The sequence below is a fragment of the Arachis ipaensis genome, chromosome B8 (assembly GCF_059453495.1).
Source record: "Arachis ipaensis isolate K30076 ecotype BB chromosome B8, ASM5945349v1, whole genome shotgun sequence".
Taxonomy (NCBI): Eukaryota; Viridiplantae; Streptophyta; class Magnoliopsida; order Fabales; family Fabaceae; genus Arachis; species Arachis ipaensis.
This window is the reverse complement of record NC_142443.1, coordinates 50,542-68,830: the sequence shown is the minus strand read 5'-3', so window position 1 is coordinate 68,830 and position 18,289 is coordinate 50,542. Positions and strand designations below refer to the sequence as shown.

At 36.8% G+C, this 18,289-nt stretch overlaps 3 protein-coding genes across 6 annotated transcripts; 1 reads left to right on the top strand and 2 right to left on the bottom strand.

Moving 5' to 3' along the window:
* Window positions 1-1,016: 1,016 nt before the first annotated feature.
* LOC148546953 (uncharacterized) lies at window positions 1,017-2,217 on the bottom strand. Its single transcript, XM_088496810.1, has 3 exons — window positions 1,830-2,217; window positions 1,661-1,668; window positions 1,017-1,448 (listed from the first exon to the last, which is right to left on the bottom strand). The coding sequence occupies exons 1-3, from the start codon at window positions 2,215-2,217 to the stop codon at window positions 1,017-1,019; spliced, it is 828 nt and encodes a 275-aa protein (XP_088352936.1).
* Window positions 2,218-3,535: 1,318 nt separating this feature from the next.
* LOC107616657 (golgin family A protein) lies at window positions 3,536-4,731 on the bottom strand. Its single transcript, XM_016318613.3, has one exon. The coding sequence runs from the start codon at window positions 4,523-4,525 to the stop codon at window positions 3,677-3,679; it is 849 nt and encodes a 282-aa protein (XP_016174099.1). The 5' UTR covers window positions 4,526-4,731; the 3' UTR covers window positions 3,536-3,676.
* On the top strand, window positions 4,724-14,633 carry LOC107617996 (DUF3754 family protein, putative (DUF3754)). Of its 4 annotated transcripts, XR_015896206.1 has the most exons (15): window positions 4,724-5,431; window positions 5,586-5,903; window positions 6,287-6,466; window positions 6,985-7,120; window positions 8,164-8,498; window positions 9,110-9,239; window positions 10,030-10,158; window positions 10,280-10,324; window positions 12,130-12,209; window positions 12,669-12,765; window positions 12,891-12,980; window positions 13,643-13,696; window positions 13,799-13,864; window positions 13,950-14,192; window positions 14,588-14,633. XR_015896206.1 is itself a non-coding variant. In XM_016319904.3 (14 exons), the coding sequence occupies exons 1-14, from the start codon at window positions 4,947-4,949 to the stop codon at window positions 13,987-13,989; spliced, it is 2,163 nt and encodes a 720-aa protein (XP_016175390.1). In that variant the 5' UTR covers window positions 4,724-4,946; the 3' UTR covers window positions 13,990-14,260. The 4 variants fall into 4 exon arrangements, 2 of the variants coding, with proteins under 2 accessions (XP_016175390.1, XP_016175387.1); XM_016319904.3 differs by lacking the exon at window positions 14,588-14,633 and having other exon boundaries at window positions 13,799-13,842; window positions 13,950-14,260; XM_016319901.3 differs by lacking the exon at window positions 14,588-14,633 and having other exon boundaries at window positions 13,950-14,260.
* Window positions 14,634-18,289: the final 3,656 nt, after the last annotated feature.

Below are 18,289 nucleotides of genomic sequence, written 5' to 3'. Positions count from 1 at the left end.
TTTCAACATCAAAATATTTTGGTGCCCACTGTGAAACCTGTCAACAAATTCTTGATTCACCGAAGTTCATAAAAGCTAGAATTATATTTAAGTTTTTGAGCCACTTTTAACAATTTTCTTTGATAATTTATTCAATACTTCCAAATAAATTATCACGTGATATCCTCTCAACTTTTATTCGTCATGTTCGAATTGCATAAATCTATATAATATTATTCACTAAGTAGAATATGCTTAGGAAGAAGTGAATTGAGCATATAAAATCAATGATAATTTTTTTATTAAGAAAATCATATTAAAAATAAATGTACAAATTGACATGTACTAATATTTTTTAAGGACTTACAAGTGAATTCATAACACTTATAAGAAATTGTATTTTCTACCACTTTAAAATATAGATGCAATATAAAAGAGCTAAGGATAGAGAAATATCACACAGTAGATTTTATTTTGGATTGGTCACTATTCTACTTGTGTCTTATATTTAGTCTTTCCCACAACTGTACTGAAAATATATTTGTTATCATTCAAGCTTGATACGTGTTTCTAGTAAACCACTTCAATCCCAAGCATGCACTTTTGATACGGTCTCAAGGAATCCTTCACTATTTATATATTAAGTCTCACTCCTTAGCAATACTCGGAGTAAATATCCATAGTCGTCCCTAAGATTAATGCAATTACTCATAGTAATTCCTAAGATCCCGATTTTTTCATTGTAATCCTCCAGATAGAGCTCCGAACACTCAAACTGGTCCCTGGCCATATTTCAGGTGATGACTCATCACCGGAGCGCTGATGTGGCCGCGAATTGCCACGGTGGAGAGCTCCCAACGACTAGCTGAGCTGACTAATTTGCAATTTGTACCCATATTGGTCCCTCGTACTATATGTAACCCTAAATCCCCAAATTCTCAAATACTTCATCCCTTCGTCTTGTTCATCTCTTCTTCTTCTTTTTTCATACACTTCTTCCTGTTCTCACACAGTTCCAGCTGGAGTTGCTACTCATGTTAATGATGGGTGGTGGTAGCACTGCAGGTGGAAGCTCTGTTCGTTCCCCATCTAGCACTGCAGGTGGTGCGCATAACAAACATCCTTACCTCCTCCAGCAATGTTATGATTGGTTTGGCTCGTGCATCCTTGATCTTAGAATTGAACACGTCGCATGCGTTGTTACAGATGCTAACCAACTTTCTGAATAAGCCTCTGGTCCAAGCATCCATCGGCCACTTCTCCAAATATGCCCAAGCATCCTCATTTAACCTTTTAATCTTGTCCATTCTATCCCTAAATTTTTGGTATGTTGTTGCCCTTGCACATTCCCACAAAAGTCCCCATAGTTGTAAGTCCTTCCAATTCTTGTTGAAATTTTTCCACAAATACCAGATGCAGAAACGGTGATGCACATCAGGCATCACCTCTTTCACTACTGATATCAGTCCCTGCCAGATTCATGCAACATTATAAACATTATACATACTAAAAGTAATATGAACATAGACGTCCCTGAAATTATAATCGTGACACATAAAAGTCCCTGAAATTTGATGAGTATCCCCATAATGGTCCCTATAATTCGTAGTCGTGACGCATACAAGTCCTAACATTTATCCAGCGTGCACATAATGACTTAGGCAGTATATAACATGCTTACAGGACACCCTGATTAATCAGATTTCAGCCAACAATTACAAGTTCTCTATATAAGTATACAAACATAATGAAAGCACAATTGTTAACGACATCAATATCCAATGAAAGCAACATTCTCCATATAGCAGCAAAGTTTGAGTTTACACACCATAATTACAAGTTCTACATACAAGCATATAAGCATATAACAGCACAATTCTTAATGGACCATCTAATTAACAATGAATATCCAATATAAGCATATACATTTTGCATATCTGATATGAAGTACCAGTCATGATCTTTATAGTAATCCAAGTCCTGATAAAGTAGCTCAAAAAACCATCTCCATGTCTCTGTATTTTTCACTCTCACAACATCCCAGGCTATGACATAGATATGGTGATTTGCATCTAATCCCACGGCTGACAAAATCTGGCCACCAAATATTGTCTTCAGGAAAGCACCATCCAGACCAATTAACGGACGACAGCCAGCCTTAAACCCGTTTTTACAGCCGCTGAAGCATACATATATCCTATCAAAGGTAACTTCACCATCTGGTTGGGGGTGGTGCATATTTGTACAATGGAACCAGATTAGTCTTCAACAACGTCATACCATAATCCCTAACTATTCTATATTGCTCTTTCTCATCCCCATACACTACACTTCTAGCATCCATTAATGCCCTGGATATTGAATTCTTCTTTATGGTCTCTTGATGCATAAGCTATCTATGGACACTCTTCGACCTTACATACCACCCTGCACCTTATGTTATCATTTTTCACTAGCTTTATGCTTCTACCCTCTTGGATTGTGTATTCCCTCACAGCTTCTCTAAATTTTCATTTCGTTCCGAACTTCATGCCAACCTCAAGATGCAGCTCTCCAAACCTTGCACCCTCCCTAAACAGCGGACTTGCCTCTTCAGAATTATTTCCATCCTCCAGCTCATCTTCTGAATTTGGAGGCGTCTTCATCTCCTCTGAGTGCCAAGAATTGGTGCCATCTGAGTTAACATCTGGGTCTAGTCTATCCTCTGCACCTTCATGAACACAACCCACAAACCCAAGGTCAACTTCAGCATCGCAAGAAATTTTAAATTTTAAATTTTTCTTTAGTACAGGCAGAATTTGAAAGCCTACTAATGCATTAAAAAAAATTAATCACCACAAGAAAACATATTTTTCCAATCCTGCATACAACTCCCTATTTCATCCCTGTTTTATTCGGGTTAAATAGAGCAACCCCACAAACCCCAGCCAGCCTTCAAATCCTAGATGATACAATGACACCAAAACTCCAGAACCTCAACTACACTAACAACTTGCATATCATCAACTAACACTGTATTGAAAATGCAAAGCAAAAAAAAATGAAGGTTACCTTGAGTCCGATCACAAAGTCAGAACCTCATGCTTATGGTGAAGGAGGGGAAGAATGATAACAACTTCTGGTTGGATTGCTTCTTCTCTCAAATTTTCCTAAACCCAGCGAATACAATCCTACGGCTACGCCATTGATGGGGAGATGAAGAAGAAGTCAGAGGGTGGAAGAAGAAGAGACGAGTAAAGTGAAGTGTTTGTGTTGGGGGAGAAAACTGTTTTTCATACTAAATAACACCTAAACGGCGTCGTTTTTGCTTTCAAGGGCGCCAAACCCAAAACGACGACGTTTTGGACCCCTCCAGCGTGGTAATCCGCGGCCACATCAGCGCTCCGGTGATGAGTCATCACCTGAAATATGGCCAAGGGACTAGTTTGAGTTCTCAGAGCTCTATCTAGAAGACTACAATGAAAAAATCGGGATATTAGGGATTACTATGAGTAATTCCGTGAATCTCAGGACGACTATGGGTATTTACTCCTTAAATATGACCCGAGAACATACGTTGAAACTTGAAAGCCATGATGGATATTACTACAATTATGAGTGAGGACACGAATTCCCAGTTCTTTGTGTTTCAAAGTTCAAACAATTGAATTGCAGATACTACTGTAATATAAAACAAAATCATCAGCAGCAGTTTAACTCAACAGTCTTGATCAATATTAACAGTAAGCTTCTTGTGGTGCTTGAGTGCACGGTGGTAGTGTGCCAGGAGTGCCTGACGTCCCGGGAAAGGATTGGCAATCACATTCTGGTTCGGATGCTGATTCTTCCGCACCATCTCCCCGCCACCATTATCAACATAATCAACATTCTTCATGTTCTTTGGCTGCTGGTGGTGGTATACTTCTTGTGTCCTCAAACTCGTGTTCCTCTGCCTCTCTCTTCTCTGCATCCTCCTTGTCGTTGACTTGGCGAGTGTAATGGAGGCGGATGGGTGAGACTGATTATTGAGCGGTGCAAGTCGTCTAGGAATTCTACCGCCTTTGGTGGTGCCGAGAAGGTCAAAATCGACTTTGCTCCAACCAAGCTTGTCTTGGTTATCCCAACCAAACCTGTCGCTAATGTCGAGCAGCTCGGAGACCGCGGAGGAAGACGAAGAGAGAGTGTGACTGTGAGTGTCACCATTCAAGACACTGAGAGCCAACTCCCACTCCATGCGGTCTCTGTAGATTGGATCTTGAAGGACTTGGTCTGCGAGCTCTGCCCATTCCAAAAAATACCCCGCTCTTAAATTGTTGGACACCCACTTGAGGTACCTCGACGGAACGCTTCCCATCATCTTCCCTTTGTATTTCCCGAATGTTATTATTCTGTCTCGTGCTGCCACTTCTTTATCCTCATCACATTCCAATTTGCATCTCATCCTCAGCCTCAACTCCGCCTTCTCATTTGTTAACAGTACACTATTACTACCATTAGGACTGCGACCGTGACTGTCCCTCTTCCTAAACTGAAAACAAACATAACGATGATGATGCAACAGATTCATCGAATGGGTGGAGGAGAAAGGGAAGCGAAAAGCCTCAGTCGTCTCCGCCAACGCCACCGATGCTTATGCTTGCTGCTTCTTAGTACCCGCTCAGCAGAATAATTTCTTTTAAGTAAAGGATAAATAATTAAATATCCAACACTTCATGGCCACAAATAAGTAATATGAGCCTGCGTCTATCTCCCCTCCGCTCATCTGACCTCAGGTAAAAATAAAAGATAATGCAAAAAAAAAAAAAAAAAAAAAAAGCAATTATGCATTTATTAATGGAATATTCAATTTATTATCGTTATCATGATCATGATAAAAAAGAAAAAATAAAGACATAGAGGCAGGGTTAGTTGCTTCCCAAGAAAAAAAAGGAGACCGCTGCAAAGTCCGAATGGCTGTGGTTTGTGGTTGGTGTTGAATTTCTTCATCCATGCCAGTCCAGATGTCAGCTTGTTGGCATAATTCGGGGAGCAACGCCCTTTCAGTTTCCCGTTTCCGTTATCGTTCCGAACCATTAATTCATTCTCATCATCACTGCCTCTCTTCGCAGTCGCAGTTGCAGTCACATAGTATATTCCTCTTCCGCAGGCTTACTTTTGCTACCTGTTCACCATCACGAGCACAAACACCACTCCAGGAGATGTCTTTCATCCAGTCAAAATCAGAGCAGGAGGGGGAGGAAGATGATGCCGCAGCCGCTGCTGCGAGTGTGAGTCCCACCTACAGCGACAATACTGCGACTCATGCTGATGAGCAAGACCTAGAAGAAGAAGTTGGCATTTCCAAAATACAAGTACCAAGACAGAAACACATTCCTATCTCCAAATCCCAACTTCTGGATGCCATCCTCTCTGTCCTGTTTAACCAAGACCAAGATGATCTTGATGATGCCCATCACTTTCGCCTTCTCACTTCGTGAGTTTACTCCATCTCTCATTTAGTCATTTACATTTCAATTCAACTCAGCTCCCCTACTCTTCTCTGCTAATTTTGCTACCTATTGTTTCTAGATGGGCTCATTCATGCCCTTATTCTTAACTCCGTTCCCGTGCATATTTTTCCAAAACAGATGCTTAGACTCTATACTTCATGCCGAGCACAAAAATATCTTAGAGGAGATGCGTTTCGATTATTACCTTACCTCAGTCCAAAGTGAGGACGCAGTTGTACAGAATCCAGCTGATTCACAGACGCCAGTTGTGCCGAATGGGAAGGAGTCAAACTTGGTTAGCAATGACATTCTTGGAATTGAGAACAGGGAGGTCTATCAAGATGTGCCAGTTGATGAACAGGAAAAGCCTATCCCTTCCAACTATGGTTTGGACCTAAGGCGCCTTTTACCTGCTCTCGACAAAAAAAGCAAGAAAGACCATGGAAGGGGATCCAGGTTTGTCACAAACAAACACCATTATTCATCTTCCTAATTGTTTAAAGGGTTTCTGTTCTTCACATTGCAAACAATATAAAATCAGGAGGATCACAAATTGGAGCAGCATCACAATTAGAGGAATGAAGAGCACATTGATATACTCAAAGACCTTTCTCTAGTCATAAAACTTTAATTTTTCAATCCGACTATTTTTAATTTGAAATTAGGTGTCATTTTGTTTTAAATTTGCGCCTTCCCTTGAAGGAAGGGTTCAATTTCATAGGCAGACCAAATCAAAATATTCAAAGTCAGATGGAAAACTATGAAACTGAAAAGAGTATGAGCATTCTGTTTATTAAACCTTCTCTTTCTCAAATTTGCTATTTCCAAATTTGCTGCAGAGTTACTGTCGCCACACGTTTCCAGCATGCTTTCATGCAGCTTCTTTCTGATGCACAATTTGAAGAACTATCTGCTAGGGATCTGATGTTAACATCTGCATTGAACACAGACTATCTCCTTACCTTACCCATATATGTTGATTGGAAGAGAGCATATGAGTCTAATGCCATAATATTTAGGTAATTCGATGTACATCTCATCTGTTTTGTTTTTGTATTGTTACTCAAAATCAAATTCCACAAATTAGTCTTCAAGGTTTTCAGTGAAATGTTGCTCTGGGTGCTTCTATCTCAACACTTAAACAATTGACTTCCATTTTGTAGATGATTATTGATTAGTGAGATAATATAGTTACATTTGTTTCTTTTGATAGTTCCATAGTTACATTCTTTTATTTTATTTAGGATCCGACACCCTTTAACCAATGGCTTAGCAATGTACTTATTAGTTATTTTCATTCGTAACAATAATAGTAATTCATGTTTTTTTAGAACTTTCTGGTATTGTATTTATTTTGTATTGTATTTGAGTGGATAATCTGTGTTTCTATAAGCTGACATACCTGTTCTATCCTTCCAAATGAAAAATGCTTTATATATCTTTACGAGGAAGTGGACTCAAAATAACGTGAAAATATATAATCTAGCATATGCCCTCTGTTTATTCCAGAGTAACCTACTGTCTGTATTTATTGTAGGCGGGGTTATGCAACTGAGAAGCAGAAGGGCCTACTACTTGTTGAGAAACTGGATTACTTACAGTCTATGCTTCTACGGAGCATCTTCTATATTATATCAAAACCTCTAGGGAAACTTGGTACCTGGATAAGTGAGGTCATTATTTTATGGTACTTTCATCATCTAACGCTGTTCTATCTGGAAAGAAATATAGAATCATGCCACTACACAGCCATGAGAGAGAAATCTTTTACTACAAGCATAAATATATGCTCAGATAACATATTTCATTATATGGGACTAATATAGCATAAATTCTTCCACTGTCAGTATTCTACAATGAAAAAGCTATTTCTAAACAAGAAATTACATGAAGGAAATTCAGAATCTTGCGGTGAAAGGCATGAAAATTTTCAAAAGTATGAGAGATATAAATTGGAATATGAAGTTAAAGCAGGAAGATCCACTGCTGAAGTTGTCTTATATTGATCTGCTAAATTAAGTTATCATTACCAATCATCTTTGATCTCAATTTTATAATTTGATATGATGTTATATAGGGGAAGTTGCACTAATTTTTTGAATATGCTTTCATCCAAATTCCTATCTTGGAGCCGCCCCCCAACCACTGAGCCACCAACTCAATCGCCCTTCCGAACTCAGCCTGCAACCGAGCTTGTTTCTCCAAGTGGTATCAACAGATAAACGAAATAAGAATTTCTGGAAATGCCTTAGACTGAGATTTCAGTCTGAAATTCAGTTTACACTTTACAGGGATGTATTTCATTGATCTATGCATCTGGTAATTGCAATGGAAAAGGAGAAACAATCTGGGCAGAGAGGAGCCTTCAACCTATAAAATTTCTCTCTTCAAAAGATATCTTGATGGATTCTCTCTCATCATCCCCACTTATGTATAACCTCCTCATTATTGCACATCACCACAGATTGTCTCATTTTCTCTCTCTTCTAGTTCACACTAACCAATTCATCTCTTGTCACTACACTATTTCCGGTCAAGGTCCAGACCATTGTTTCTAATTGTCTTCGTAATATAATCATTAGTTTTCCAAATTTACTGTTTGTATGAAAAATTTCTAATCCTGTAAGGGAAAAAAATAAGCCAAACTTGGACTAAAAATAAGGCATCTTTCAAATTTTGACTTATTTGGTATAAAATGTTACGTTCTCTTTTGCAGACCTATGAAAATGCCAGTCGAGATCATAGGTTACAAAGTTGGGCTGAAAGATTGAGGCTTTGGATAAAGGAATTATCCTTATTTAAAAAATCATTACTTTATGATGAGCATGCTTCAGATGAGCAAATGGGTGCAAGCAATGCACCAAATGAAGAACTCCCTATTTGGCTGGTAGCTCAGAGAGCAGTAGCTCGATATGAAGGGATTTTGTCACCAATTGGTCCCCGTGAAAGGCTCTTGAGGAGATTGCTTTCTTGGATTGGACTTATTCCCCCCACCCCAGAAGCACCTTTCGAGGTTGACAATGATAGTAACACATCTGAACCTTACTTAAGGTATGCTCCACAAAACATTCATTTATTACTTTCTGTTAGCTTTGGTAGGCGCTCCTCTTTGATTAAGATCCAAAGTTGATTCCTTTAATGTAAAAACGCATTTAAATTTGGTACATTGGGACAACGACCTCGCCAAGGGAGGGAAGTAAGTGACGTAGTGCAGGATCAAACCTTAGGGGGTTTTTTGTGAGTTGAAAGTTTGCAGGGGAACAGAGTGTTTTAGACTGACTTATAGTATAACATTTATACTACAAGCCTTCCCTTCCCCTCCCTTTCCTTCCAAAAACCCAACCCACAAACCACCCCTTAGCCCTTAGGTGCCAGTTGATCTGCATGTTCGTATGGTTTTATAAAATTGTACCCGCTTTATAATCAGTTGTACTTTATATGAGATGTTTTTCTGGGTTCATTGGGGAAACTGATTATTGAGTCATATATGATACTGAATGCACTTGGAGTAGTTGAATACCTGATTATTATTTTGCACTTGGAGTAGTCATATATGAGATGTCTGATGCTGTCATTATTATTTTGCGAGTTTTTGTGCGTAATTTTGTTGAAGTGTCATCTTTTTTATATGACATGACCAATTAGTAGAACTCTGTATCTAGGCCTACTTTTTTATCAAGGGTATCACTAAGTGATATTTGGAGACCAGCAACAAGAAAATACTGCAGAAATGATCCTTGGAAAATGTTGAAAACGTCCATTTCCATACTTCTCTCGCAGTCAGTCCTGCAGGTATTCTCCGTCATCTTTAATTTTTAACTCTCTCAAAGCTGCATAAATATATATTTCGTATAATTTGCATAAATATGTATTTAGCAGAGCTTTGCTAGCTCAACTTTCATGCATTTTTTGAAGGCGTGACTCATGTATGAGTCTGTGACGTTGTTGTAAGACATGAATCTTCTTTCCTTTTTTTCTATTCTTCTCAACTGGTTGAAAGATACATGACGTCTATTATTAGTCATAATTATTATGCAGTATTGCACTTGGTTGACATGGTATTTCATATTTTCTTTTTCTTATTATTTTAAAAAAAGGGGGTAAAGAGTCTATGCTCCAAGTTTTAATAGCTAATACAGTTCTTATCTTGAAATTTTTCTCCCCCCCCCCCTCCCCCTCCTTTTTTTTTTTTTGGTTTACACTGGAGGTGGCAATGAGATTTGATGGAATGTGTTAGTTAAGTGATAGTAAAGCCTAGAGAGAATAGAGTAGAGGGCTGTTAGTTATATCTGCTGAGTCAGCTAGGATAGTACAGCTGTAACTACCTAACAGCTATGATAACTAACTTAAGATTGAAAGGACTATTTTGCCCCTTCGGCCAACTTGCACAGCAAGCTATTCAGCCGTGTGTATAAGCACAGTTCAGTGCTAAACTCAGTCACAAAATGTCATAATATACATTACACAGTTCTGAAACTTCTATCTGTCTCTCTGAGTTCTCTATTCTCGCAAAACTCTGTTATACAATGATACATAATTATGCTGGAAAAATTGATAAAATCTCAATGTTTTCACAAAGTAGGAACCGGCATTTGAAGAATTAATTCTACTTTATACGAAGGAAGTTGATGAAACAAATTCTAGAGATGAAGCTGAAGCTCCATCATTGCAATTAAAGATCTATGAGAGAATTCCTTTTCCGGATTTACCGGTAATATTTCTGCCACTATAGGTGCTGGCACAGGAGAAGATTCTTCTAGTGTTGTTTCTGCTGTGATTTGTGTATTTGTTTTTATGTATTATTCTTCATGATATATTCAATTTATATGCAGGTAATTTTTCCACACAAAAAGCTATCTTTCCGTATCATAGACACGGTATGAAATCTGCAAAAAGCTCAGGATGTTTCTTTTAGGTTTCTACTATTCATTTAAAGTCACGTTCTATGTTGTTTAAGCTTCTGATTCAAATGCTGATATGGGTTTGGGTGTTGATTTAGATTATGATATGAATATTACCCCTTGGCCATGTAAAGTTAACCCAGTTAACTAAATTATACCTGTTTAGACAGTGATTTAATCTGAAAAGCTTGAGGTTTCTGAACTCCTCAACTCATATTTATATACACTAATTAATCATTACAATACCTACTAAAGATAAAATACAATTATTCATAATTGATTCTAATCTAACCTAATTGACACCTAACAGCTAATTGACTGAGTTATCTGAATATAATATCAACATCCCCTCTCAAATTGGAGCATATATATTATATGCACCAAGCTTGTTACAAATGTAATTACTACAAAGACCTCTGAGAGACTTTGTGAGAATATCAGCTAATGGTTCACTTGAATTAACAAATTCAGTGACAATTTCTTTAGATATAACCCTCTACCTCATGAAATGACAATCCACCTCTGTGTGTTTAGTTCTTTCATGAAATACTGGATTGGAGGCATTGTGGAGTGCTGCTTGATTATCACAATATAACTTTATTTGGTTAACTGTCCCGAACTTCAACTCTGAAAGGAACTGCTTGACCCATATTAACTCAAGCCACTAATGCCATGGCGCGACACTCAGCTTCTGCACTTGATCGGGCTACAACACTTTGTTTCTGACATTTCCAAGATATAAGGTTTCCACCAAGAAAGACACAAACCCAGAAGTAGACTGTCTATCAATAGGAGAACATGCCCAATCGGCATCACAATAGCCAATGACTTGGGTATTTCCTTTATCTTTGTATAGTAATCCTTGGCCTTGGGCTTTCTTGATATATTTTACAAGTCGCATTACAGCATCCCAATGATCAGTGCAAGGAGATTGAGGTTTTTGAACTCCTCAGCTCATATTTATATAATTAATCATTACACTACGTAGATAAAACACAACTATTCATAATTGTTTCTAATCTAACCTAGTTGACACCTAACAGCTAATTGACTCAATTATCTGAATATAATATCAACAATACCTAACACTATATACTAGGAAGACTATAAAGGCTAACAGGGGCATGGGGCAGGCATGTGGTCAAGGGAGGCTGATCACTAGCTCTAACAGTTGGTGCAAGTTAGTTGGAAGGGAGTGAGAGGTTGATGATTCTGGTAGGGAGGTGATAAGTTTACTGGTGAGTGGAGCATTCAGAAATTGGACTTTGAACATAGGAGAGAGCAAGGTCACTCAAACACTATTTCTTTATCATACATTTTCCTTCTTATTATGTGGATATTACATACAGGGAAGAGAGAAAAAAGAGAGGGGGGGGGGGGGTGGGAGGGGGTTGTGATACTACACCGACATTACTTAAATCCTAAAAGTTTGTACACTTGTGTAACATAACTGATAACAGTTCTCACATGTGTATCTGTTGTTCCTTTATACTTATTCTGCCTTAATTTGACAATCCTAATAGGAAAAATGAAAAATGCTTCGAACAATTTTCATGTGACCTCAGGTCCTGCCCATAGATGTCTCTCTACGTGAGACTGGTGCACTATAAAGACAAAGTTACACAATTTCCTGTAATATGTTCAACAAATCATTGACAAGATGCTACAACATCAAAGTCCTTTAGTTTCTAAATTAGGGATATAGTCGTAAGATAATAGTAGATAAGTAGAGGTCTGTTTATTCTCATTTAACCATGCAACTGTTAACTGTGAACCTGCAGGTGCGCTTGGATATTGCCACAATTTTGGGACTTTTGGCTTACTTCATAAACTACAAATTTGAGAATGTTTTATCCTCCCCGTATGTAGTTCCATGTGACTCAGAAAGATTTTGCAGCCTCTACTTAAATTTTAAATATGGTCATCATGAATGGAGTTCAAGTATCTCATGTGATAATATTCCGAAAGATTTTGCGGCCTCTACTTAAATTTTAAATATGGTCATCATGACTAGAGTTCAACTATCGCTGATGCTAGAAAGGAGCCTTATATTCTGTGATATACCAAACCAGACTACACCATGTATGAACATCTAAAATGAACATGTTCTTGAGGTCTGGAAGGGTGTGTTTATGAGATGAGGTTACTCTTCGAACCCTTCTCTTCCCTTCCAAACTCTCAAGTCACAAACTGAGCCGAAGGAAACACCTTATTTCTACCTTTCACCAGTAACTCTCCTGCTTAGCAGTTACATCTTGTGAGAAACTTATGTAGCACCACTTAACCTGTTAACAGTATCTTGCTTTGATTTTTGCCTCAGATCAGCAATATTACTTGATGTAGTCGCAGTAAGTGCTCTTATAATATACGGAAGTCGTGTGGTTCTAGGCTACAAACAAACAAGGGACCGTTATCAGGTAATAAGCATAATATTTTCTTGTGCTGTTGAATATTATTATGCTACAAGGTTGTAAAAACATTGTTCTTTCTTCCGCACTCTGTGGAAAGCAAAATATCTAAATTGTGAAGAATTATATTGCAGCTTCTAGTCAACAAGACACTTTATGAAAAAACATTAGCAAGTGGCTTCGGTTCAGTGCATTTTCTTCTGGATGCTTCTGAACAGCAGCAGGTGAGAATCTTATTCTTTCGCATGCTTTCCACTTTCTGTATATGACTTTGGCTTTTTTGTTTTTGTTTTGTTTTGTTTTATTTTTTGTTTTTGGCGGGAGAAAGAGAGAAAAAGGAAAAGGGGGGGGGGGGGGGGAGGGGGCAGGTAGGACCACTGCTGAGCATAATCAACCATTTGAATGATTTTTGGTTAACTGGTGCTTAATATCTTTTGATAAAAAATTTAAAAGTATTTGAATGATTTGTTCAACAAATTTTTTAAGGAAGATGGTGTGTTCCAAATTGTGAATCAGATAATACCATCAACTGCCAATGAAAACGAACTGAAAATAGTGTTGGAATTGTTTGATGATTCAATCAAGGTGACGTTAGGTAGTGAATTTGCCAAACTAAAATCAGATAATAAACTTCCTTTGCAGAAGCAATTCAGTGTTAGTTAATATCAACAAATATGAACTCGTTTGGTGTGGTTTATGTTACAAACTCAGTGTCTGAACATAAAGCCCAGCCAAAGTAGTTGATAATATTATGCACGATACTTGTCATGCAAAATGGTAAACTGCTCTGGAAAAATAGGGTGACTTACTGACTTGTTTCCAACCTCATTTTTCTTATTTATTCTAACCTACATTACTGTCATCTCCCAAAACCTTATGCATGCAGTATAAGGAAGCTATTTTGGCTTATGCTGTCCTGCTCAAAGCTGAGAAGGGTCAGGTGTGTTAATAGTTAATTAAATTAGGCTACTATCTGCTAATGCTGTAAATCTGCCGTCATGAATTAAAACAGAAATCATATGTGAAATTCTCTTCAATGTAGGTCACTTCTCGACAAAGTGTTCGAGAGATATGCGAGAGATTCATGTATGAAATGTTTAAAGTAAAGGTGATACATGGTTGATGCTTTAGTTTGTTACATGATAGTGCCGACTGCTGACTTTAATGATTGCATATTTTATGTTCTTTGGCAGGTTGAAATGCCAGTTGACAAGGCACTCAGTACACTATTAAGGTTGAACCTAGCAACAGAAACTTGCATTGACGGAAGGCTTGGATTGTTGGCTATACCTTGTGCGAAGGCTTATCAGAACCTGAAAGAGCGATGGAATGGCTTGCTAAGTTAAAGTGTGCAATATGCACTTTACACCGTAACAACTGTAAACTGGGGCATTCAATACAACATATAATATGTTTCTAGAGCTAAAATAAATTGGGTAAAGTATGCTTTTTGTCTCTAACGTTTGTGATTTTCTTTAAAAATACCTTTTAACATTTAGTTTCATTTAATTTTGTCCTTAATGTTTTCGATTTGTGTCAAAATTACCTCTACATGCTAATTCTATATAAAACGTTAGGGATAAAATTGAAAACTTTCCGAGATAGTTGACACAAATAAAAAATGTTAAGGACAAAATTGAATAAATTGAAAATATTGGAAACAAATTGAATGAAATTAAACGCTAGAAGTATTTTTGAAAAAAAGACCCACAAATGATAAAGACAAAAAATATATTTTATTCAAATAAATTTGTATATATGAAATATTGAAACTGTTACTTCCATATTCATGGTGGCAAGAATGTTTATCTGAAGAAGAAATATGTTGCAGGAGTTCAACAGGACAAGCAATAGCAGAATATCAATTGCGACATCAATCTGAAAACCTTCACTGAGAATTGACCTAAGTGAATAATAACTTGGTTCATAAACAAGCAATTGCTTGTTTAATGTATCACCAGGCATCTTGTCACGGCCCAAACTAAATCATGATTGGCGCTCAAGGGACAAGTCCCTCAGCAAGCCAATCGACCAAATCTTTAAAAAAACGGACAGAATCTCTTCTATCTTAGAATCTTACCAGTATGAATATTATCTTCCTGTATCAATAATAAACATCCTTTTTCAAAGATAACAATAACAACATATTTCAATCATATCTACAACTAAACATGTCAAAAGTCACATCATATATATTAAGTTGATAACTAAAGTATATAGTTAAATTCATACATTTTACATAACCAAGTCATAATTATTATCTAAACAGTTCAAGATTCAAAAAAACATAACCCAAACGAGGATCCTACTTGTGATATATGGAACATTGATATAATCTAGATTTTGAGCAAATGTTCCATTACATAATTACTTAGTCCTTGGAAAGAAGGAGGACTCACCGAAATGACTAAGTGGAACCTGAAATGACACCTGTATCTGAAAAACATGAAAATATAATAGAGTGAGTTTTGCAACTCAGTAAGAAAACATTATATTTATAACCGACACGAGACAATACAAGTTTTACCATAAAAATTATATTTCTTTTCAAAGATGAAGAATTCATATTAATTAATTATGCAAATAAATAGATAAATAATTAAGCGGAATGAACTGAAATGAGAGTTCTCATTCCAGAAGTCAAATCAAATTGAATATTACACACTTAGAGCGGCTCCACCTCTAAGGGTAGCCCTTTCCTCTAGTGTGCCCATACGGTATAACAGATTCAACGTGTGGCCTACACGTTAGACTAGCAACGCCCCTACTAGCTAAGATCTAAGCCAGATGCATCTAGGTTAACGTCATAATCGCCGTTAACTACGGTTTTCTAATTAGAGTCTCCCAAACTAATCCAAACCAAATCACATATAACTATTTCTAATACTTGTAACATATTACTAAATTTTATAAAAATAGAGTATATATAAGAATGCATATTAAAAATTTAGTTAAAGTTTAACAAATACAAATAAGAAAAACAAGTATGCTTTAGAAAACATATAAATATCGTCTCGCATGTATCTTTATAAAATTATGAGTTTTTCATAAATCGATATCCATTCCAATTATTCAAAAATCACAACAATTAAATATTTTCAAATGTTAAAAATAATGATTCAATTTAAATATTAATAATAATATACTTAAAAACAATTATAGACATAATATCCACTCACAACTTGATTTCAAGGAACCGCAACTTTGAGCGCGTCAATGAGCTACCAAATGAAGTCCAATAACTCTACAACCCTAGAAATATGACAATAATGATATTTGTGAGCTACTAATGTTGTCAATTAACATAATCTTACTCATTTTGACAAACGCCCCAAATTTTCTTACCTAATATCCCTAATTTCGGATTTTGCTATACCCACAAGTATAGGGATGATAAAATTTAGAGATATAGCTAATTATTGAGTCAAAGAGTTATTTTAAAACCTTAATAATAATCGGAACTCAAAAGTTGAATACTTTCCTCACTCATTAAGTTGAAACTCCATGATTTAAGATTATGATAAATAAAATTTAAATGAATAAAATAGAGTAGAGAAGGAGAAGGAAGTAAAATGAAAGAAGTGAGTTTAATGATAGTGTGTGATTGCAAGAAGAAGAGATGAGAAGGTGAAAAGGATATGGAAGATGAGAGGGATAAGAAAGGAGAAGGGTGATGCTGAGAAAGAGAGGGGAAATGGTTAGGATTCGGGAGCCTTCCTAAGGAAATAAGAGGGATTAATGGGGTCACGTGCTTTTTACGTGCCCCTCCTCCCTTTTTCTTTTATTTTTTTTTCAATTATAACATTATCTTTCCCTTAAAAAATTTGGTCTCTGGATTTCGAACTTATACTATGATAAATGTGATAGTTACCTTCAGACTCAAACAGCTATAGATATTTGTCACGTATGGCATCCTTCACTTCCTAAGTTGTTTCTTCTACCGAATGATTTTTTCAAACAACTTTCACAGATGTTATCTCTTTAGAACGCAGTTTCTTTACTTAGCGATCAACTATAGCTACTTGTTCCTCTTCAAAAGATAAATCATCCTTTAGCTCTGTACTTTGTGGTGCGAGAATATGAGATGAGTCAGGAAGATATTTGTGCAACATTGATACGTGAAACATTGGATGGATCATGCACAACTTAGGCGGCAGTGCTAAACGGTAAGCAACTGCACCTATTCTATCAATATCTCAAATGGACCAATGTAACGAGGACTAAGCTTACCTCTTTTTCCAAACCTCATCACTCCTTTCATAGACGACACTCTAAGGAATACCTGATCACCCACTGAAACTCTAATTTATGCCTTCTGTTATCCACATAAGCCTTCTGCCTACTTTGAGCTGCTAATAAGCGTTTTCTTATTAAGCAAACCTTTTCAATTACATCTTATACCAAATTTAGTCCCAAAAGCTTAACCTCACCAACCTCAAACCACCTAATAGGTGACCTGCATCTTCTCCTATAAAAAGCCTCAAATGGTGTCATTTGAATGCTGCTTTGATAACTATTATTATAAGAGAACTCAATCAAAGGTAGATAGCTGTCCCAATTTCTACCAAAATCTAGAACACAACACCTTAACATGTTTTCTAATATTTGGATTGCCCTCTCCGATTGTCCTTCGATTTGAGGGTGAAAAGCTGTGCTAAGATTCAGACGAGTTCCTAACACTCTTTGAAAAGATTTCAAAAAATGAGAGGTGAATTGAGATCCACGATCTGAAATAATGGACACTGAAATTTCATGTAGTTTAACTATCTGAAGGTTGTAGAAGGTTTAGAGAAGGGGGGTTGAATCTATGCCTTTCTTTTGGTTACTGAAATAACCCTTTTTAGTTAAACTTGCAATTCTGATTCTATTTGAACTTAGCAGCGAAAATTTATGAGACAATTTCGTTTTGTCTCATGAATATCAGAAAACAGAATAGAGCAGAGATGAGAAAAGCTAACACTACTATGTATCCTGGTTCGGTTGCCTTGTGCTATGCAACTTACGTCCAGTCTCCACCACAACAGTGGTGGAATTTTCACTATAGTTAAAGTATTACATACATCAATTTCACAGGATTGACACAATCCTTTCACACTCAAGTTCTAACCTAACTTGACATTGGCTATGCTAATACCTAACTCTTCACTCTTAGTGCTCACCTAACTAAGAAAGAGGTACATCACTGGTACAAGATACAAGACACAGACTTACCTAAAAAAATCTGAAATTAACTCTAGGCTTTTCTCTCAAGTGTATCACTCAGCCTCTTTTCACTCATTGGCTTTTACTTGAGCTCTCTCAATATGCCTTTTCACTCAAGAAATTACAGAAAGATAAACATTGAAAAGTAAATTACAATCTGTAAAACATGAAGGAGATTGACTCTACAACAGCCTCTTTGATATGTGATAAACCAGATTTGCATATCTCTGATTCAGTTCTTCAGTTTTGGCGGAATGCTTCTTAGAAAGAAAGCACTGTCCAAGTAGATAAACTTTTTCAGAGAGCTTCTTCACAGAACAAAACCTCAATA

What these genes read in the sequence shown, in the direction of transcription:
- LOC107617996 (XM_016319901.3), top strand. Translation starts at nt 4,947, where the DNA reads ATGCCAGTCCAGATGTCAGCTTGTTGGCATAATTCGGGGAGCAACGCC. An exon ending in GAGAATGTTTTATCCTCCCC is followed by an intron (nt 12,210 to 12,668) that starts GTATGTAGTTCC and finishes TTTTTGCCTCAG; the next exon opens with ATCAGCAATATTACTTGATG. An exon ending in TCAAAGCTGAGAAGGGTCAG is followed by an intron (nt 13,697 to 13,798) that starts GTGTGTTAATAG and finishes TCTTCAATGTAG; the next exon opens with GTCACTTCTCGACAAAGTGT.
- LOC148546953 (XM_088496810.1), bottom strand. Translation starts at nt 2,217, where the DNA reads ATGCACCACCCCCAACCAGATGGTGAAGTTACCTTTGATAGGATATAT.
- LOC107616657 (XM_016318613.3), bottom strand. Translation starts at nt 4,525, where the DNA reads ATGAATCTGTTGCATCATCATCGTTATGTTTGTTTTCAGTTTAGGAAG.